Source organism: Rhinatrema bivittatum, chromosome 2 (assembly GCF_901001135.1).
Source record: "Rhinatrema bivittatum chromosome 2, aRhiBiv1.1, whole genome shotgun sequence".
Classification (NCBI taxonomy): Eukaryota; Metazoa; Chordata; class Amphibia; order Gymnophiona; family Rhinatrematidae; genus Rhinatrema; species Rhinatrema bivittatum.
The window spans coordinates 414,399,541-414,422,562 of record NC_042616.1 but is presented as its reverse complement, the minus strand read 5'-3'; the positions used below and the strand labels follow the sequence as shown (position 1 = coordinate 414,422,562).

The 23,022-nt window shown below is 45.5% G+C and overlaps 1 protein-coding gene across 1 annotated transcript in view; it reads left to right on the top strand.

The window, feature by feature from the left end:
* The window catches only part of SLC16A8 (solute carrier family 16 member 8), a 57,097-nt gene that overhangs the window by 15,494 nt on the left and 18,581 nt on the right, over positions 1–23,022 (top strand). Inside the window, exons 2-4 of the mRNA XM_029590153.1 lie at positions 4,480–4,759; positions 7,057–7,200; positions 12,623–13,471. Of these exons, the coding sequence (XP_029446013.1) occupies positions 4,534–4,759; positions 7,057–7,200; positions 12,623–13,471 (1,219 nt within the window). The 5' untranslated portion in view covers positions 4,480–4,533. The remainder of the gene's footprint in view (positions 1–4,479; positions 4,760–7,056; positions 7,201–12,622; positions 13,472–23,022) is intronic.

Genomic DNA, 23,022 nt, shown 5'->3' with positions numbered 1-23,022 from the left:
CTCCTCTTTCCAGTCCTCCGCTCGCTCTCTCTCTCTTTCTTTCTCTCTCTCTCCCACTCTCTTGGCAGAGGCTGGTTTCATTTTGCTTTCTATGGTGATGTGGGGGGGGGGGGGTAACAGAGGAGTTCTTGGTTCCACACAGGCACCCGGAATCCGGGAGGAAGAGACTCCAGGGAAGCACCGGGAGCCAGGGGCGGAGGCTTCCTCTGCTTCTCTTCTCTGCCCACAGCCACCAGCAAGTCACATAACCAGGGTCCAGGCACAGAGGTTACCTCTCCTGGCAGGCTATAGACACCTTTATCGCTGTTCCTCTCTCAGGAAAAACAAAAACAAAAAAGCACGGGTTTCATTTTTTTTGTAATCCACGTTTATACTTTTTTTTTGTTTCAAGAAAGTAACTCGCCTGGACTCATTTCTTGGGTCAGCCTTTCCTTCTTTCTCTGCAGCTTCTTGCCCTCTCTCATTTCTCATATTTTCCCCCGCCCGTCCTTACAGTTCTGCTTCGTTCTGCTTTCCTCCAGGTTCACTCTGTGGCTTCATCTGTCTTGCTCCCCCCATTCATTCCTTTCACCTCTCACTGATTCTCTGCAGTCAGCTCCAGGTCCCATTTTAACCTTTAGGCAAACGTAAGAGCAGCTGCAGTCACAGTAAAAGGACAGGGCTGTAATGATGATGCAGATTTGCTGTATAGGATCTGCTGTTACTGAATGGAAATCAGAAGTGACTTTTTTTTTTTGTATGGGGAGTAATAAGGGGGAACCAATCACTACAATAAGGTATCGCCACAAATCTGCTCCAAGCACACTCTTCACCATCTCCTGCTATGAAGAATATCATTTGTATACGAGCTAACAGTGTCATTTAACTTTTTTAAGGGGCGAAGGGCTAAAAATAAGACTCTGAGTTAACACCAGATGGTTGAATCCTATAAAAAACCTAACGGGCCGCAAGTGATCGAGAAGACCGGACGGCTCGGTTGCACCGAGCACATCGTCTAAGGCTTGCTGATGCGGTCCCATTTTACTATATATTATTTATAATAGACTCTGCAGGAGATGGTGAAGAGTGTGCTTGGAGCAGATTTGTGGCGATACCTTTTGTAGTGATTGGTTCTTTTGAGCAAACAGGTTTGCGGTGTTGCTCTTTGTATTTTTTGTGGAGTGATAAGGGGGGAACATCCTAGTTCAGCCCAGCCAGGCATTTCAGCGGTTTACCTTTAGCCAAAGCAGTATGGATTTCTTTTAACTTACACATTTATGTATTTCTTGATTTTTATTTGCAGTCCTGTTCCCAGAGTCAGAGATGATACATTCATCAGACACTATGGGGTAGATTTTCAAACCGCGCAAATTGGCGTACTTTTGCTGGCTCATCAGGCGCAAGCAAAAGTACGCGGGATTTTAGTAGATACGCGCGTAGCCGCTAAAATCCTGGATCGGCGCGCGCAAGGCTATCAATTCTGTATAGCCGGCGCGCTCCGAGCCACGCAGCCTACCCCCGTTCCCTCCCCTCACCTACCCCCCCCCCCCCCTTACCTTTGTCGGGGGATTTACGCCTCCCGGAGGGAGACGTAAATCCCCGCGCGCCAGCGGGCCGCTAGCGCGCCGGGACGCAACCTGGGGGCGGGTACGGAGGGCGCGGCCACGCCCCCGGGCCTGCCCCCAAAACGCTGCCGACACGCCCCCAAAACGCCGCGCCGACCGGGCCCGCCCCCGACACGCCCCCCTCGCCAAACCCCGGGACTTACGCGAGTCCCGGGGTCTGCGTGCACCGGTGCGCCTATTGAACATAGGCGCACCGGCGCGCAGGGCCCTGCTCGCCTAAATCCGCCCGGATTTAGGCGAGCAGGGCCCTGAAAATCCGCCCCATGGCATGATTTATTTATTTATTTGAGATTTTTATATACCAACATTAGTGTTGTGCAACATCATACCGGTTTACATTAGAACTGACAGATGGAAAATACAATGAACAGGAGAGGGGGGAGGGGAAATCAAGAAATAGCAACAAGTAACAAACAGAGCAGGAGGATTTCTGAAACATGTCTGTTTTATATGTGTGCATTTATCTCTCTCTCTAAAAGGCTTGTCTCAATCAGTCACACTATTGTGTGGCTACTAAGTGGTGCCCTGAACAGTGGTAGGTGCACTGTGCAAAGACAATCAGGCCAATGCAAAATCAGCGCGGGGGGAATGCACACTCATGACTGAGTGCCCGCTCTCCTAACGCGCACTGGTGCACCTCTCCGGAGGGCCTGGTGTAATATTTAAATGGGCTGCTGTGGTAAAAAGGAGGCGCTAGGGGAAACTGCGTGCCCCTAGCACTTCTGAGGCATCGGGCGCCCATGCCGGCAGTCAGGTTAGGAAAAGGATCACTCAATTAACGAGCGTCCGTTTTCCTAACCCGCTGACGGCCGGCACACTTTTTTTTTTTTTTTTTTAGGTTTTTCCTTTTTCGGTTCCTCCGACTTAATATCACCATGATATTCTTGGGCAGGCACGAATAAGAAACAGCAACAGAGACGGCGAAAGCAGTAGTAAAAACCAAGAATGAGATAAGTTGTTTCAAGATATGAAGTAGTAGAAATAAGATAAGTTGTTTTAGTTCATTAGGACACACACTGAAAGGTATTTTAAAAGGGTAATCTTTAGAGCAGATTTCACTTATGGCATATAGACAAAAATAATGCACGGGAAGAAGTAAATGACATTATAACAAGTGCAAATAAATGAGAGGGGTTGTAGCCCTTTGTGGGCAAAGAGCCCAGGAGATTGCAGCACTGAATACTCTGATACCGATTCCTGGGATTTTAAAAATTAATAAATAATCTTTCACTGTATTTTACAGTTTCCCCTCATATGTTTATGAAGTAGTTTTTAAGTTAAAAGAAATCCATACTGCTTTGGCTAAAGGTTGTTCTGACCCAGCCAGTATGGCATGTTCTTATGCAGAGAATTAAAAGAAATGGTCATTGCTCCTAACGAAGCATTTAAAGAAACACGAGCCGAGTTGGGTAGGTCATTGTGTATTGCTCCTTCAGTGTGTGTTCGCTCAACACGAAACGATAATTGTCATTTTCTCTTTACGGAAAAAAAAGCAAAAAAAATCAATTTCAAAAAATTTACAAAACCAGTGAAACAGAGACCAATGATTATAAAAGAGTAAACACAGTAATATACTGTGCTACTTACTTTGTAGTGGTGTATGTTCAAAATAAACCACACATTTGAGAGTGAGAGCCACATAAAGAAAAACTCTCTTGTGCTATATACGAGATCTCTTTTCACAAAAGAAAATTAATTTGAAGTTTCCAGAATTTATATGATGTTCTAGTGATAATGTATTAAGTGTTACATCATATTAGCAGTTTTTTTTTATATTATATTAATGGTCTTATGTATGGCATGTTCTTAAAACAAGTCAAAAACAGAAAATCACAATAACATTATTTACAATCTTATAAAAGAATAAAACCAATAAAGGGAGCCCAAATATAAAACAGAAAACCAATACTAAAAGTAAGTTTGTTCAAGAAATAACGTAGTAATGGGTTACAGAAAAAAAAATACATGTATCTCCTGATCCATTCAATAATATATGGTACCAATATGTGGGATACCTAGTCCTGGATTAAGCAGGATTTTAAGTTGCACAGAAGTCACCTGGGCACAGAACTGAATAGCTGATAACTACATTAACTTGCCATCTGATGGTGATTATTCACATTAATTCACCTCTTAGTAGGTTTCCACCAGGCAATCTGTTGTGAACCACAGTTTGTTCAGCTTTTTTTTTTTAATTGAAGAAAAAAGGCAAAACCAAAAATCATTTATAAAAAGGAAACCCTGTAATACATACTGCTATGAAATACCCTGCCACTGTGTGGAACTTGACCATGGGATCCCTTGATAACGCAGGGCACGTTTGGATCCCCCAGCACTGCGTGACCTTCCCTGCGGAGTCGCTGGTTACTGCATTTCGCTTACCCTGTCACTGCACAGCACTTTTTAAGGAAGATCTCTTTGCACAGTCCCTGGTCACTGAGTAGCACAGCCTGCAGTGCATTTGCCGCAGAATCTTGTTGTCATGGCACGAGGCTTACTGTAGACCCCTTTCGTAATACAGGGACTCCCTCTGCACTGTGCAGAAGTGTTTTCAAAGTAACAGCAAAAAACAAATAAAAAGTTACCATACGTAGTAATTGAAACAAAAAGTTATTAATTAAACCAGCTGTCAATATTACATATTTGGTTAAGCTGCAAGAATACACGCGGCTCTGGTTCATCAAATCCAGCTTTTATCTGATTGGTTTATGGAAATGTTGGGTAATCCAGAAGACAGAGGTGTACGCTGTGCACTGTAGCCAATTCAGCCTCACACTGATGGAGCTGCTGGTGCAGTCTGATCATTTTTTGGAGAATCTCATGTGCCTGTGAATGTAAAAGACATTAATTATATCTTGTGCTCATATTTTTGCAGGAGGTGCAACTGGTCCGCGAGCCTAAGCTTACCTGACTCTTTGCCAGGTGAACGATGGGTATCCCTGTCCCAGACAGTACCTCGGGAGACAGGGTCAAGCCTCCTGATGGCGGCTGGGGTTGGATCGTGCTTATTGGCTGTTTCGTCATCACTGGCTTCTCCTATGCCTTCCCCAAGGCTGTCAGTGTCTATTTCAAAGAACTGATGCATGACTTCCATGTGGGATACAGTGACACAGCCTGGATCTCTTCCATTATTCTGGCTATGTTGTATGGCACAGGTGAGGATCCTTCATGCTCCCAGCAAGGTATCGGATAAAGTGTAATACAGTATATAGTTACAAGAGGAAAAGCCCATATTCTGACTGGGATAGCAGATGCATCATGTGGTAATATGGCAGCACTCTAAGTTCCATATTGGCTGCCTTTTGCACTCAGGCCGATTCAAAAACCTCTGCGGGAGAGCCAGCGCTCTGTGTTGAGCACCCTCTCTCTCTCTCGACGCGTGCCCAGGCCCCTCTCTAGGGCACGGGATTCTTTATTTAAATTAGGGCCCTGGTGCCTCCTTATTAGCAGAAGCGGCAGCTGTCAGCGGGTCCGACAACCGACGCTTAATTTTACCGGCGTCAGTTGTTGAACCCACTAACAGCCATGCCGGCAAAATTGAGTGTCCGTTTTCCAACCTGCAGGCTGGCGGACAGCTTTTTTTTTTTTTTTAAGTTTTTTAAAGTTTTTTTTTATTTTTGGGACCTCTGACTTAATATCATTTAATATCACGTGTTGTCCGTGATTAACGCCTACCTTTGGGCAGGTGTTAATTTCTGAGAGTAAAATGTGCGGCCAAGCCGCACATTTTACTTTCAGTATCCGGCATGGATAACTAATAGGCTCATCAACATGCATTTGCATGTGATGAGCGCTATTAGTTTCGGGGAGGGTTGGCTGCACGAATCCCACACGCTATCACCCCTTACAGTATAAGGGGTAATAATAGGGCATGTAAAACGCACGGTCAAACGGGAGCTAAACAGTGCGCTCGGCCAAGCGCACCGTTCTGTATCAGCCTGAAAGGGAATGCAACTGTGGAATTGTTGGGTTTTTTTAACGAGTATTATTAGAAATGAATCATGTAATCACAAGAGCCTGTGAGTTTTGGAAACAGAATCTGTTTGAAAATAAATGCTTTCCCTTTATTGTAGGTTTTTTTTTTCCATTTAACCTTTATTGAGCAAGTCAATAGAAACATATACAGTTCGAAATACACACTACCAGCTACCCTTTCTTGTAGTTTTAAATTGGTGCTTGTGACTATTCAGCAAGCAGTGCAACAGTGTCAATGCAGCAACGTCACTGCAGGAGTTTCATGCCTGCAGTAACATTAAAAGCAGGGTTCCCCATGGCTTTTCAGTACTCCATTAAAATATAAAATGAAGGGCTGTTGTTTAAGTAGACGCTGTTATCAAAATCACAGTCTCCTGTATTACGTGATTATAGTGTCCATTCACAGTAATATTTAATAAACAAAACAAACATCTGTGTGTGGTAGTCCTCCCTTAACAATGCTGGATGACATCACCATGGTGCAGTAGTATCTGGTTTTCATTTGGCAGTCTTAATTTGCATATCTGCTGAGGCAAGAACCAATAGCAGCGCATATCTGTAATAATGCTTGATGATGTCACAGCAGTGATGCACCAGACCTGAGACAAGTTTATCAAGGATCAGCTGAACCTGCAGCACTCTGTACACAGCTCATGAATCTCAACAAGGGTGGGGTTATAAGTTAAGACTTCCAGTTTTCCATTTTGATGGATAAATGCAGATGGAATAAAAATTGTAATTCTATCTGTACTTATCTTATTTATCCAGGAAAACAAATGATAAATTAATGTATATGAGTGCAATTAAGGAAGTTATTGGGGCTGGGGTTTGGAGTTCAGAGTTGAGGGTGGGGGCGGGGCGGGGCCCATATGTCTGCAACACACAGAAAATGTAAAAAAAAAAATTAAAAATATAAAAGGTAAAGAACATCTTTTTTTAGGATCTATGTACATTGATCCTTGTGGTCAAATGTCCTTGACCAAAGAACAAAAACATAAAGAAATAAATGTGGAAAAATAGAGATATATGTAAAAAAAAAAAAAAAAAAAAGGTGAAAGAGTACAGAAACGTCTGTTTATAAACTGATGTGAATAAAAATGCAGATATAGAAACATTAAAAAATTACCAGAAAGCTAAGAACCCTACTTTTTCATATGGAAAGTTGCAAATTCTACCCATTTTTGAAAATTCTCATTTTAGAGCCTTCTGGGGTTTATAATCTTGCTTTGTTGAGAAGCAGAACTACACATCCCAGAATGCTTTATGAATCTATGGCTCAGGATAGCAGCACTCTAGTGATTATGGAGCCCTTCTAGTCACCTTGGACATAGATGATGGGACTCTGCTTCATGATCTTTCTCCTTAGGCTTCTGCTCCAGAGAATCAGTTATGTTGATCGAGCACCAAATGCGAGGAAACTAAGGACGTATCGAGCCAGTACAGTGATGTATTTTTGTTCCTTTTCCTTTCCTCTCAGGACCCATCTGCAGTATCTTGGTGAATCGGTTTGGTTGTCGCCCTGTGATGCTCGTTGGAGGGCTGCTGGCTGCTTCTGGAATGATCATTGCTTCCTTCTGTACCAACATTATTGAGCTATATCTGGCAGCAGGCATGCTGACAGGTATGAAAAATGTGACGCATTACCTCATTCAGAAAGGACACTTCCCTATTCTCTGCCTGTGGAAAAATTCTTTCTTGAATAAGGGCCCTAGACTGGGTTGCTTGGTATGCTGTATTTCTCACCATCTGAGGACCCACTGAAAAATCTTCTTATGCAGCAGCACTGAAGATATCCCAGTATACATTTATCCTCCATTTGTTCACAGAGGCATCCAATTTATGACAGGAAATGAAGTCATGTTTGTGCAATGCCATAGTCCTCCATTTGCCTTCACCGAGACAGTGACACTCTCACAGCAGGTCAGATCCTTTGTCACACACTTATATCAAATAACTCTCAAGCAATTCAATCATTTCTACTGATTTCAGCAGCATTATCCTCTTAATATCAAAATAATACCATCATGAAGTATTTAGTGAGAAGAATCTCACTCATTAGTGATTGGGCAAGTTGGAAGTCTGAATGCGTAGACTAAACCCAGATTGAAACATGGACTGGTAAAGAACAAACATTAGTTCAAAGTGCCCTGAGACTGTAAAAGCAAAATTTTTCTAAGCTTCGTTTTCCAAAGCCTGCATAGAAGTTAGATGTGTAAGATTTGCATTTTCAGGGCTATCAACATACAGAACCGTACTTTAGACATTGAACAAATTTTAAAATATGCCAGGTTCGAAGTCTAAGTGCTTTAGATATCCTACTTTAGACAGTAGAGGGTGAAGGCCTAATCTAATTGTAGATCTATTTTCCTTTCTCAATGCGAACTTAAAAATTCTAATTGAAGTAGCGGGGGAATCTGCTTTCCATTTTCTACCCTCATCCCATCTTCCTCTCTCTCACCCTCTCTCCAGCCCTCCTAGCCCCCCCCCCCCCCCCCCCCCGCCCTGTCTCACTCCTTCCCCAGTCTATTTCCTCCTCCAACTTTCACCCAATCCCTAATCCTCCATTTCCACTGTCTGTACTAGGGATGTGCTGCCATTTTTCAGTTCATTTCGATTAATGCACATTTAATTTTCTAATTTTTGAGTGCGAACTGCAACAAACAGAAACAGAAAAATGACATGGAAAAATCCCCCCCCCCCCCCCCACACAAAAATGAGATTTTCTTGGCTGCACATCCTTACTCCGTACTAACCAGCTCGCTAGCCTACAACTACTTTCCTATGCTTCGCTTCACCTCACCAGCCTCATATCCTTTCCTGTCACTCATTCCTCACCTTTTTCTCTTTTACCTTCTACCCAGCCTCCCACTACTCCTCTGTCACCTGTACCCTAGCCCTTCACCACTTTCACAGACCAACCCTTTCCTCCGTCTCTCACTCCCTTCACACTTCTCCATATCATATCTGGACACCTCTCTACCTCACTTCCCAACATCCTCTTACACCCCGCCCACCCAATCACCAATGCTGCTGCTGTCCCCCTTACCCAGCTCAATCTCAGAGCCCTCGATCCCTACCTTCTCTCTCAATGCAGTCTCCAAGCTCTTGCCCTCTTCCCCCTCCCCTCATGCCAGCTCTCCCGCCCTTTCCTCCAATCCCAGAGTTCCTTGTAGACAGTCTCCCCTATCTGCTTCCCCCTTCCCGAGCCTTGTACTTGTTCCTGCTCCTTCCCTTCCATGCCCCCTGTGGCTCGTCTTGCCGCCGGCGCCTCCCCTCTCCCTCCCGCGGGCTCATGAATCTCGCCGGCAGCCCAGGGGAGTCACCCGGTTCAAGCGTGCGAGACCAGGGCATGGAGGAGGGAGTGGGGTGGGGAGAGCGGAAAGCGCAGCCGCAGGCTCCTGTTGGTTGAGAATGAGACTGACCCGGTCGGCGGAGCCTCCTTGCCCGCCTGCAGGGAAGGGAGGGGGCTGAACTTGCCATCTTATCTATAAGGAAGGAAGGGAGGCGGGCTGGCTGTTTCGGTTTAGTCCCGTGGAAGGGGGAAGAACCGAGGGCTAGATGGATGCAGCCGAGGGCTGGCCCCGAGGACTGGCTGAGTGCCCGGCTGGTTGCAGGGAAAATGCTTCTTTTTGCTGGCAGAGTTTGCCTGAGTGAAGGGTGAGGCAGCTGTGGCAGAAAAGTTTCAGTGGGGCAATTTTGCTGCCTCAAAATCTTGCTGCCTGAAGCGGCCGCCTCACCCTGCCTCGTTATAGAACCGGCCCATGCCTCTTGCCTGCCATCGGCGGAGCAAGCCGTGACAGCTTACTACCGCTGCCTCTCAGACTGCAAAAGGATCTGATGTGAATCTGCCTCCTCTTAAGGTGCTCCTTATACTAAAGATGCACAAGTGACTGTATGTGCATCCTCAAACCAGAATATCATTTTTCATTTCCAGTTACCCTGAAATGATCTTAGATTAGCAGGGGGAGGTAGTAGGTAGGAGCACCAACGTTCTCCTTTCTTATACAGACAAACACATTCACTCTCCTGCTCTCTCTCATATACGTATTTGCTCATTCTCACACACATGCTCACTCTTACCTCTCATTCTACACACACATACATTTTCTCTCATTCACAAGCTCATTATCATTTACATGCTCCCTCCTACTTCTCTCCCTCTTCTACACACGTCCACTCACACTCACCCTCTCACCCATATGCCTCCTCATACTCTCACTTCTCTCCCTCTCTCTGTCCCCAACAAATACGCATACACACTCTCTCTCATAGTCACTCATTCTCTCTCACCCCACATCCACCACCAGCAGCAGCAGACTCTTTCTTCAGGCCTGCACAGCCAATGAAATTCCTCCTCTTTCTTCTGGCGGCGCAGGCCGACACTGCCTCAGCTCCTTCTTCTGACCAGGCGGGTTACTTGGTTGATGCGCCTACTTCTCCCTACCATGCTTCTGCAGCAGCACCCAGAGTTTTTGGTGTTTGCCCAGAGATCTCTGGGCCAAATCCATAAAGTCCCCAGGTATGTAAGTAGTGAGCCTACACACACTTCAACAAAAGTCCACCTTTCAGTTCCTCTTCGTGCACTTTGCCTCAGGCACATGCCCAAAGAGCTTCTCTCTGATCCTTTTGATGTGATTCTGGGCTCATGAGTTCCACATGCAGGTCACCAGATGGTAACCATCTTTGCCCATTTGCTGCAATGGGACATCATTCACAAAAATTAACAGATCAAAAACATGCAGAAAATCACAAAAACACTGCCACTTGTTCAAAACTTACTGTACTGCTCAATTTTCACCCTGGTTCCTGTTCAGGTGCTAATTTGTATAACCGGGGTATTGAAGGGTATTAGCCATGACTGGCATCAGATTTATTAGTTATGGTCAATCAGATGATGTTTTGGATCGGGGGTGAAGTATTCACTGCATAAAGCTGACCAGAACCCTCTATGGAATGGTTTTCAGTCTTCTTTGTGATGCAGACAGACTTTATTCCAATAAAATAATACATGGTTAAAGTGCATTTACACATGTAAAACCCAGTTTTAAGGATGTAAATGCTTTTGAAAATCAGGCCCTAACTGTCTAAATGGCTTTTGAATATTGACCACCAAGTGTCTTAACACTTTGAAAATGAACTACTTTTAGGCATCTATGATCTTACACTTTTTAAATGGAGGATTTTCAGCACTTTGTGTACCTCTAACATACGTAGATATGTATATAACTGCTTACCTTTTATTTAATTATTCGCATTTCTGAATTATATTTACTGATTCCAGCTGTGCTCAAGGCTATTTATTACATCTCAGTCACAAAAATAGGCATACTGCAATTACTCAATCATTAACAAGCAGAATCATAAAATCATAGCAACCAGTGTCAATATATTTAGGCTTATGAGGAAAAATTTAAATGCTACTTATGTGAGTGAATAGCAGATTTCCTAGTGCTTAAGTTAGCTGTCTGAAAATTCTCTCCCTCAATATGCCTGAGAGCATGCATGGTGTTCCACAATGTGCGTTACTGTTACCCACATTTAGGGGATAGCTTTCTGGGTGCGTGTTTTGAGCAGAATCAGGAAATAGCACACTTAGGGCCTGAAATTCAAATGCATTTGCATGCTTAAAACTGGGTTTTACACGTGTAAATACACTTTACCTGTGTAAGTGGGCTTTTGAAAATTGCTACAATATATGGCATTGAATTGTCCATAGGATATTCACACATAAGTGCACTTTACATGTGCAAATGGCCTTTGAGAATTGCTTCAATAGTAATTGCATTTACATGTGTAAATCCCTTTGAAAATTACCCACAAAGATTGTATTTGAGTCTATGCCTGTTATTTTCCATGGAAAATCTACCCACACATAAGGCTGGTGCAAAGGTTTGCGGGCGCTCTATACCTGCAGCATGTCTGGAAGGGAAAGCATGGGTGTGCTTTTTTAGAATCTTGTTGTAACGTTCGTGGGGGAGGGGGGGGGTCAAAAGTTCTTGCGGTGTTTGTCCCAAAATGAATGGTGATGAGTCTGAAAACAGCCCCCGGGAAAGTAATTTTCAAAGCCATTAAACACAGGTAAAACAGCACTTTACCCATGGAATATTGCCCTTCCCCCCGCAATGTGGGTAAACGTATGTGCACAGCGCCACTACGTGCATAACTTTCCTTGCACTGTGAAGTGGCATTCCCTGGCGGGGGAGCTGAGGAAAGGTTTGCCCTTCCGTGCATAGTTTTGAATTTGCCAAAGTATGCATGCGTGTTTTCTTGGGAAAACTGCCGCACAACCCTTAGCAGGTGTAAATGTTTGCAGGTATTTCTTCCGGAATAATTTTGCAAGTCAAAGTCAGCACCTGCTTCCGTTTCGAAAACTGGTACAAAACCTGCAAGTAATCAGCTTTGCAGCAATTCAGAAAGTTACAAAATTACCCCCAAAAGGTATAGTAAAGTGGTGATAGATGTAAAGCAGATGTGAGCATGTATGTTATTTTTATTAATTTTCGACCGAAAGCCATCATCGTTCTATTACTCTACTTGGAACTTATCAGAACCATGTGTAACCACTCATCATCCATGCTATTCTGATTGTTCTTGCATTGACTGCTTAGGGTGTCCATCGTTCACATGGCAGCTATTAGGAGAAAGAAGTGGGTGCCCCAAACTAATCTTTGAGTCTTTCTTCTCATGCATTGTCACCCCACTCTATTTACACAAAATATCAGAGCAATCTATGTGGCCTAGAAAAAAAGGCGTGGCTTCCTTTAGGGCTTGCCCGGTACCACTCTCAGATTATCCAGGTTTTTGTTTCACAGTTTAGACATGGTTCTTCCTTTCAAGGGCAATGAGTACTGCCTGCTGAAAGCTCGCTATGTGGCCCAAGTCAAGAAGGACGACCATGACCCCCGCTATGCTGCTGCACAGTGTTACCACTGACTGCTCGAAATATACTTGGCTTGAGAATTTATTGGCATAAAACTGATTTTGCTGCATCTTGCTCTCAGATATAATGTTTCCCTCTGTTTTATGTTCCTTTTCTCATCCAGGCCTTGGCTTAGCATTGAATTTTCAACCTTCGTTAATAATGCTTGGAGCCTATTTTGATAAGAGAAGACCACTGGCAAACGGTCTGGCGGCAGCTGGGAGCCCCGTTTTCCTCTCTGCCCTCTCTCCCCTGGGGCAAATTCTGCTTGAAAAGTTTGGCTGGAGAGGGGGTTTTCTTATTACGGGCGGCATGCTCCTGAACTGCTGCACCTGTGGAGCAGTGATGAGACCGCTGAAGGCCAAAAGAAAAGACAAGACTGAAGACAAATATGAAGCCAAGGAGATGCTGGCCATTGGCAAGGCCGAAGAGGGCGCTGCAGATGGCACCAGTGACACCACCAAGAAGAAGAAAGAGAAGCAAAAGAAATCCAAGAAACTGCTCGATTTTTCTGTCTTCTCCAACCGAGGGTTTGTCATTTACACCATAGCTAAGTTCCTCCTAGTTCTCGGGCTTTTTGTGCCACCTATTTTACTGGTCAACTATGCCAAAGACATAGGGATCCCAGACACTGATGCTGCCTTCCTCCTCTCTATCATTGGCTTCATTGACATTTTTGCCCGTCCCGCCTGTGGCATTATTGCTGGGTTGAAGTGGGTGCGGCCACTGGTTACCTACTTATTCAGCTTTGCCATGCTGTTCAATGGCTTGACTGATATCTGCAGCGCCAAGGCTTCTAACTACACAGAACTGATAATATTCTGCATCTTCTTTGGCATCTCCTATGGGATGGTTGGGGCACTGCAGTTTGAGGTGCTGATGGCCATTGTGGGGTCTCAGAAGTTCTCCAGCGCCATTGGGTTGGTGCTCCTCATCGAAGCAATCGCAGTGCTTATAGGTCCTCCTTCAGCAGGTACGTGCGTTTCTTTCTTTACTTGTATTGAATAGGAAAATCAGATTATGACGAAAAGCCTAATTTTTAACTTGGGTCTCTGGAGGTAACAAAGTATATGGAGCATATTAAAACTGGAGATGAACAGATAGTGATGGGTTCACAAACCCTACCTGTGAGTGGGATTTATTGGGTTGTGCTTTCTGATTGTGATAGCATGAAATCCATAAACCAGAATAAAATTGACGATGGTCCCTCTTGTTTGAGGGACTTTACCTCTATATGGAATTCATATTTTCATGACTGACAATCTTGGGCCAATAAATCCTATCTAATAACAAAAATGTGGAAACCAAAATATTTTTCAATTGTAGCCTAAGAAGGTGTCAGCAAGCCTGACGTTATATGTCTTTAGCATAGACACTAACCGGTCTTCTCAATCATCCACCTTCATCATCCTTTAATACTGTCAAAAAAAATTTTTTTTGTAAAGTTTTTTTCTTCTTATTGATTAAAATAGTCCTCCATCTATAAACATCAAAATGACTCAGACTCTTAGCACTCAAACATTGTTATCGCCCTACACAGGCCGGTGTTTCGCTAACTCAGCTTCATCAGGGGCACATCAAAAATGCTTTAGCAAGAGTCCATTACCATTCAAGCGGGACCAGACGTCTCAACCATCTTGTCAGGAAGAACAATGGAGGCCTCTTCCTGACAAGCCATGTCAACCATCTTCCTGACAAGATTTCTCCACACCCTCGCCAGCAGATAGGAGGCATTGTTGGGAAGATCTTATGTAGTTTTGCAGGGTCTAAGTGCCATCGATATAACAATTTATAACTATTCTCCTGTAATCTTGCCGATATAGAGCACTTACTCTCTGAAAGATATTTTTCCATAATTTAGGAGAAATTGGCTCTCCGAGGTCAGTTTCCCACTTAGTAAGGTACTTAGTAGGCAGTATAATTTGGAAACACATTTGGTCAATATGTCAGCTGCAAGGCACCAATTCTCAAAGAGAGACCGTGTACTTCGCAATTTCTGTTGTTTACAGATCAACTGAATGAAATGCCTTAGCTGCGCATATGCCAGGAAGCCAGGAATGCCAGGGTATTGCGTATGTGTCCAGTAACTGACCCATTGTCATGATAGTTCCTCCTTGAAGTATATTACCAATAGTGATAATGCCTGCCATGTGCCAAGCATTAAAGGTCCCGGATTGATAACCAATAGCAAATTCGTTATTATGATACAGATGTGTTTGGTGATAGTAGGCATGATTCCCCACTATTTTCCGTTTCCACTTATCCCAGGTCGCCAATGTGGCCTTTAAGGACCATGGAGTGCAATTTATGCTTGGCCAGGTTTGTCAACCCCCCTGGTTTAATAGCCTTTACTACCCCAAGTTATCCCAGACCCTTAAAACCCCACAGATCTGCCTATTTATCTTTATTTTATAACTTACACAGCATCCATAGCAGAAGTAAAGTTGCGCAGCAGGGGGCCTTGGCGTGCGCTGGATCACGTAAGTATTTACGCGCATAATCTCGGCTTCACGCCCCTAAATGCCCATGCCACGCCCACACCTTGGCCCTTTGTGAAAGCTTTCGAGATGTGCATGCTGCAGCATTTACGCGCATATCCGGGTGGCTTTTTAAATTCACTTTTTAGAGAGAAAACACTGTGAGATGAATTTTCACATAAAAATGAGCACATAAGACTGTAAGTACCATCTACTCTCATATATGTTATTTTACATGTGTTTACTGTGTACTCCTGGTCGGGTGGAAGGTCCGGGTGAACTGTGGAGAGTTCAAGCTGAAGAACCAGGAGGGTCTCAATGACCTGGAGAAGGACTGGGCGAACTGATGGAGGAATTGGTAAAACCAGGGATGGATTTCAGGAAAATATCAGTCGGGTATTTTTTTCAAAACCGACCCACGTGGTATCTGCCTGACTCCCTTATGCGCTTTCTCCACAGCATGTTTTTCAACATTTCCCAAAAGCACACCAAACTGACCCTTCAGAGATACATCATGTGCCCTGGAGCCTAGCAGAATTGAGCCAAAATATCTGCAACATAAATTTTACATTTTCCCTAAATAACTAAGTAGTAGAACACGCCCTAGACCAGGGCTGAGCAAACAGAGCTGTGGGTCCTCTTCCAACCATGCAATCAGTTGCCATCTGCCCCCATGTCTAGTTACATCTCTCCACATATATCTTGTATTCATGAGCAGTATTAAAGTCTCTTGCCAACCAATCAGCTCTTAAACCAGTTACCAAGTAATGTAACAACCACACTACCAGCCAGTGTCAGACACACACACCATCTCTCAGACACAACTACCTACACACACTTTCAGACACCCACTTTGTGTCTGACAGAGGGTGTCTCTCTCTCTCTCTGACACAAAGACACCCACACACACTCTCTCACTCTCAGTGTTTGGGTGTGTTATAAAGAGTGTGTATAGGTATTTTTCTGTATTAGGGAGAAAGACACCCACACACTCTCTCTCTCTCTCTGACACACATTCTGTCATTGTGCTGCTGCTCATATGCTTATACAGTGAGTGCCCCCGCTCTAGTACTGCCACAACATTATGTAAAATTTTTGCTTGCTGCCAGCCTGCATCAGCCCTCTTCCTTTCTCATTCCCACCTCCACCCTTTTTGGCACCCTCACTCCAGGAGACTCACTGGTTCCGTAGCTAGTTAACCCTTTCAGAAGGTAAGACCAGCCTACAGAAGCCTCCTTAACACTGCACAGGCATTTTTGGCTCACCCCATCCCTTTTTGTGACTGTAGCTGGCCTCTACTTCTCCCTGCCCCCCTCCCCCCACGCCACCATTCCAGTGCATTCCCATTGGCTAAGTGCTAAAGAATCTGCTGCTTTTATGGTTCCCTAGGTTCTGCAGGGCCTACCTACTCCAGGGGAGGGGTGGGGTGACCAGACCTATATCTGTTCGTCCAGGACTTAAAAAGAAAAATGAAGCCCTGACTGAGTGTGGAAAGATCCACAGGATCCAAAACAGTACAGCTCCAGAATCCTGCTTTCCCACATGGATCCAGTGCATCCAGGGGTATTAGGCGGCTTTGAACCCCAGCCTCTCCCTTCCTCCTCACACTCAATAAAAAAATGATGCATTTATAGCTGTTTTTACATTAAAAAGGACATTCAAAGTACAGTCTTATGAGGTAAAAGTATCACTTACAGCATGTACATTATATTTACATGCACTGCTGTGCTGCCAACCAGAAAACGCTACAAAATAAAAAATAAAGAGACACTTGGATCCCATATTGCATTAAGCCTATTGTAACATGTTGAGTATAGGCTTGGCTCTCAGAAAGCCTTGGGTTTAATTACAATTGAAATGTAGTAAAACTCCAATACCAAAACAGCAATAACAGCCAGCATTCAAACAGTGACAACCCTACCTATGAGAAGGCAATGCTAAAATATTACACCAGGGTCTAAAACACCAATTTGGAAACCAGAACAAGCTAAGCTACTATAGGTCCTTGCACGAATCTACATGCCAGCAGAATACTTCACCTCTGTCACACATGCAGAACATACATTGACCCTCACTAAATACGGAGTAGAGACCATAAAGCATAAATAGAAGTGTGCAGATAAAAACTGAATTTGAAACCGCAACAAACTAGATGCTGTATAAAGTACAACAATGGAAAAAGAGATACATTACCATTCCTCATAAAATATAAAATAATTAAATCAAGCAATATAATCAAAAAGTCATACTAATAAAAATAATAAACATTTCAAAACAGCTGAACATGCAATAATTAAACTCATATAAAACTTTTAAAAATTTCCCAAAAACCAATAAAATGTTTTAAAACAGTAGACATCATGTTGTGTTCCACGGCCGTGGAAGGCCACGACCGCGGGCCCCTACCAAGATGGCCGCCGGGTGGGGAGCCGTCCCTGCTCCTCCCTCGCGGCGTCCGGCAGTGTTTCCTCTGTGGAGGAAATCCAAGATGGCCGCCGCCATCTTTAGGCGCGAGGCCGCGCCTCCTCCATAGATTTAAAGGGGCCAGGCCCCTTAACTACTCACAGCTGTTTCTAATGGGCCAGAGTAGAGGAAATATAAAGGGAAGCTTCCTCTGCCCATTCCTTAACTTGGCAACGTCCCACGTAATCAAGTCTGCTTGCTTTAGTGAGTTCTTATACTTCGGATCCTTGTTCCTGTCTCATCTTGGTGTTCTTGGTTCCTGACTTCGGATTGGCTAGCGGTGATTCCTGGTGTGCGACTTCGGACTGGCAAGCAGTGATTCCTGGTGTGTGACTTCGGACTGGCAAGCGGTGATTCCTGGTGTGTGACTTTGGACTGGCAAGTGGCGACCCCTTGGTGTAAGACCTCGGACTGGTAAGCAACGACCCTCTGGCACTTGACCTCTGACTTCTTCTGGACCATCATCTCCAAGGGCCCACCTAAGTCCCAGCGGCCCGGGTCCCTACAGGCTCCTCCCGGGGGGGCCGCTGGCTTCCAGGGGTGAAGCTCCAGTTAGCCCTTGCACTGAACTCTCTACTCCTTGACCTCTCAAAGGTCCACCTAAGTCCCAGCGGTCAGGGTCCCTACAGGATCCTCCTGGGGGGACCGCGGACTTCCAGTGGCGAAGACTCCATTCCTCTTCTTGACGTCATGACTCTTCGTCTGCCTCCACAGTCGCCTCAGTCTCCAGTGCTGAGGGTCAGCTGGTTGCATCTTCTGTCCTGCCTCACCACCCGACAGGAGAACCTACAGATTCACTTCCTAAGGTACACCATCCTCCCATCGGCTCAAGGGTTCACAACCTAAGCATAACAAATTGCCAAGTCCATGGACCCGGCGGCGGCATCTGCCCACCAGGCCATTCTGGGAATGGCCCAGCGTCTGATGGACCAGCAAAAGACCCTGGATGCCCTTTTCTCTGCTGTGGAGGGCCTGAACCGATGCATCGAGACATTAGGGCCCATGAACCCCACTCTGATGTCCCCGCCTGTGGCTCCGGGGGGGGGGGGGGGGCTGCTCTACTCGTCAGGGCCCTGTGCAAGTCACCGTGGGCAATCTTGGGCAAGTGATTCCCACGCAACTCCCAGCGCCCTCTCTATACACCAGAGACACGAAGTTGTGTCGGGGATTCCTTAGCCAGTGCCAGGTCCGTTTTTCCTTGTTGCCCGCACAATTTCCTAGCGACCTGGTCAAAACCAGTTATATTATGTCCCTGCTCGATTGGAAGCCTTTGATCTGGGCCTCTCATCTATGGGAGAGAAGAGACCCGGTGTTTGGAAACTTGAACCAGTTTCTGTCCACTTTCCGACAGATTTTTGATGAGCCTGTCTGCAAACCTACTGCTGTCTCAGAACTACTCCAGTTGCGACAGGGTACTCGGACAGTGGCCGAATACGCAACAGAGTTCAGTACCCTGGCCGCGGAGCTAAACTGGAGAGAGGATTGCCTCCATGGGATCTTCTTAGAGGGGCTAGCCTCACGCCTTCAGAATGAACTAGCAGCAAAAGAACTCCCGGACGATCTCAATGGCATGATAGATTTGTCCAATCGAGTGGATTGTCGCATGCGGTTTTGCCTTCCGGAAGTAAAGGCAGCAAGGAGGCCCTCGCCTTCCCCCAAGCGCACATCGGGAGCCCTTCGAAAACCCGCCGAGGAGCCCATGGAGTTGGGCCGTGGGAGAGTTTTTCCACAGGAGCGCCAGCGGCAAATTAAGGAAGGACTTTGTTTTTTTTTTTTTGTAACCTTTATTTATAACATTTTAACAGTACAACCACGAGCATGTTCATTGTGCAGATTATCAAACGGTCACATTCCCCATCCATCCCTCCCAACCCCAACCCAAACCCCCATCTACCCCCCCCTTTCCGCTATGACCCCTGACCAAGCAATACACATAAAGCAATTGCGAACAGCTATTGTACCAATATACATTACTAGGAAATACATTACCATGAACTGCATGAAGTACAGGAAATACATGAAATACATGACATAACATACATGGCATACATGAAATGTAAGATAGACATGTAGCCTAGTGGCGATACCCATGGCAGAAAACCACTCCAAAAAAAGAAGAAGAAAAAAAGTTCAAGTAAGTAGTTCAAACGGTGATGGAACTTGCCGAGAGGGTCCAATTCAGGAGGAGAAGTCCAAAATCTTGCTCCTGGCTCGCTGATGTAAGGTTAAGAGATATGGGTTCCAGATTCCCAGAAACTGGTCTTGTTTGGTAGACGACAGGGCAACCTTCGCCGTTAACTGTTCATAGACCACCATCTGATGAAGTTTTAGACGCCATTGAGTAAAGGTGGGCGGGTCTTTATCCATCCAGTGAGACAGAATGACTTGCTTGGCTAAGAGAAAGCTTTTGCGCAAGAAACGTCCCAGTGCGCTAGCATGCGACCCCAACCTTGGGTCGGACGAGAGATGGAGTAAGCACAGCTGCGGGTCCCGAGGAATAACACAATCCCACAGCCTCCCCACATAGGCCAAAATTTTCTGCCAAAAGATGCTGATAAAGCTGCAATCCCAAAACTTATGCCAGAGATTGGCCCCCTCCGACCCACATTTAAAACAAGCGGAAGAGGTGGTCATCTTCCATTGGCAGGCTTTAGCCGGGGTAACATAAATTCTGTGGAGTAGCTTGAATTGGACTTCCTTTAATTGTACATTATCAGTGTAGTAGCCAATGGTGCGGAAGCAATTTGCCAGGTGCTTTGGGGAAAGCTGACCGTGCAGATCCTCATTCCAGCGGTCCTTCAGGTGGTTCAACCAGGATGTGGAATTCAAAGTGGTAAGTTTCTGAAGCATTGTGGCACAAGAAATCCGTTGAGGAGTGATAGGGAAAATCGGCTCTAGCCGCTCTCCCACGGCTCCTATCTTCGTGGTTTTTTCCCAAGTGGTGATAAAATGTCGGATCTGTAGGTAGGCGTAAAAATGTGTCCGTGGAAGGCCATACAGCACCTGTAATTCAGCAAAAGGCAACAATCCGGGTCCAGCGGGATTCATTAGCTGCTCAATGTGAGTAAGACCCAACTCAGACCATTGACGAAAAACAGAGGGGTCCCAACTAGGGGAAAACTGTGGAAGACCCCATACCGTAGCAAATTGTAACGTCCTCCAAGGGACCGAAAGCTGAGAGCACAGTCTCTTCCAGGCCTTCCTACACGCCCCGATATATGGAAAGTCCCTCACATGCTTAGGCAAGGCTGACCTGGGGGCAATAAGTGAATTACAAATGTCCAGCGGGTGACACCAATCACGAAGTAGATCACGTGGAATGAAAAGACTCGTACCTCGTACCCAGTCCTGTAGATGGCAGAGGAGCAGGGCCACATTATACAGATGCACGTTGGGACAAGCAAGACCTCCTTCTGGTTGGGTGCGCATAGGCATACCAATTCTGGCCTTCTTATTGTGCCAAATAAATGTCCGAAGAGCTGCATTCAACTCTTGTATATGACACTTCTTAACCCACAAGGGCAACATTTGCATGATATACAGCCATTTGGGCAATTCAATCATTTTAAACAGCTGTATCCGTCCCGTGATGGACAGTGGCAGGTTCATCCAGTCCAAAAGTTTCCGTTTCGTATTCTTCAACAATGGCAGAATATTCACATCATATAGATTATTAACATTCACTGGTATTCTAATACCCAGATACTTCATCTCAGAGGTCACCCATCGCAGTGGGAAAACCCCCGGCCAGAGTCCCTTCACCGAACCAAGAATGTCAATAGCTTCCGATTTCTCTCTATTAATTTTTAATCCCGAAAAAACCCCAAATTGGGCTTGAAGTGCTAGGACTCTGGGAAGAGAAGCAACTGGGTTGATCACAAAGATCAGAACATCGTCTGCAAAAGCAGCTATTTTAAACTGAGACCCCCGCAACTGCAGACCCTCCACCCTCGAATCTTCCTGAATTGTTCTTAATAAAGGATCAAGGGACAGGATGTAGAGCAGGGGTGAGAGAGGGCAACCCTGCCGAACTCCGCGGCATAGCTCAAACGGGGCAGACATTAGGCCATTGGCTACTATCATGGACTGAGGATGGTGATAAAGAGCTGCAATGCTGTTGAGGACCGTGCCCTGAAAACCATATTTCTGCAAAACAGAAAATAGATAGTCCCACGCCACCCGGTCGAATGCCTTTTCGGCATCAAAACCCACTGCTAAGGCCGGAATGCGATGGGTCGAACAATGTGTCATCGCCATCCACAAACTCAGAAGGTGTCGGCTGGCCTTCCGCCCCTTCACGAAGCCCACCTGATTTATGGAGATCAGTTCTGGTAACACCGTACTAAGTCTATTAGCCAGAATCCGAGCAAATAATTTAATATCATAATTCAGTAGGGAGATTGGCCGGTAAGACGCCGGATTAAGGGGATCCTTACCACCCTTTGGGAGTACAGTAATATACGCCATTGTGGCCTCTTTAGAGAACCCCACTGTGGGTATACTGCGGAAATAACATTGTAAGGGCTCCCCAACCTCCATCTTTAGCAATTTGTAAAAATCCGCATTTAGCCCATCCGGGCCTGGAGCCTTATGTGCCTTACTGTCACCTATGTTGTCCCAAATTTCCTGCGTTGTGATGGGGGCATTCACCGCTTCCAATTGGGCAGGACTTATTTTGGGAAGGGTCAAATGGCGAAAAAAATCCGCTTCGGTTATATGTGCTTGTGCAGGTGTGTCATTGGTATATAAGCCTTCGTAGAAAGCCCGAAAGATGGCGCAAATCCTGGCACCCTTGGTATGTCTGGTACCTGAAGTATCTGTTAACTCAGGAATAAATGTCATTCCCCGCTGGGCCCGGACCTGGTTTGCCAATAGTTTCCCCATTTTATTCCCAAACCTATACAGCTTGTGTGCCTGATGTAATAGATCCCTCTGCGTCCTTTGGTGAATATAACAGTTTAAAGTGTAAAGCAAGTCCCTGTAATTACGTTTAGCCTGTGGGGAGGGATGGGTGGTAAGGTACCCCCGAGCCTTAGGAACTGCATTTCCCATGTCCATAAGTTGTTTATTGGCAATCCTTCTCTGTCGTATGACATAGGCTATGATCTCACCCCGGATGGTGGCCTTTCCCGCCTCCCAAAACAACGCTGGGGTGTCCATATGCTGAGCGTTATTAAGGGTATACTCGCGCCACTTGTCCTGGAGGAAGGAACAGAATCCCACATCTTCCGATAGGTACGCCGGAAAGCGCCATCGGGGCTGATCTGGCTTAGGGCCCCCCAACTGAACCTCCACCCAAATCATGGTATGGTCGGAGCACTCTTCCGGCCCAATCTCAGCCAGCCTTAGCGTATTAAAGCACTGGGGAGACACAAGTATATAATCAAGGCGAGACATCATAGGATGGGCTCGTGCTATGTGAGTATAATTACGCAATTCCGGGTGTAGAATCCTCCAGGGATCTACCAACTGCACCTGGTGGCAAAAATAGGGCAAACCTCTGTCTTTCCGCTGCTGCGGACCTGAGCCCCTGGTGGATCTATCTAACTCGCCATCCATCACCTGATTAAAATCCCCTGCTACA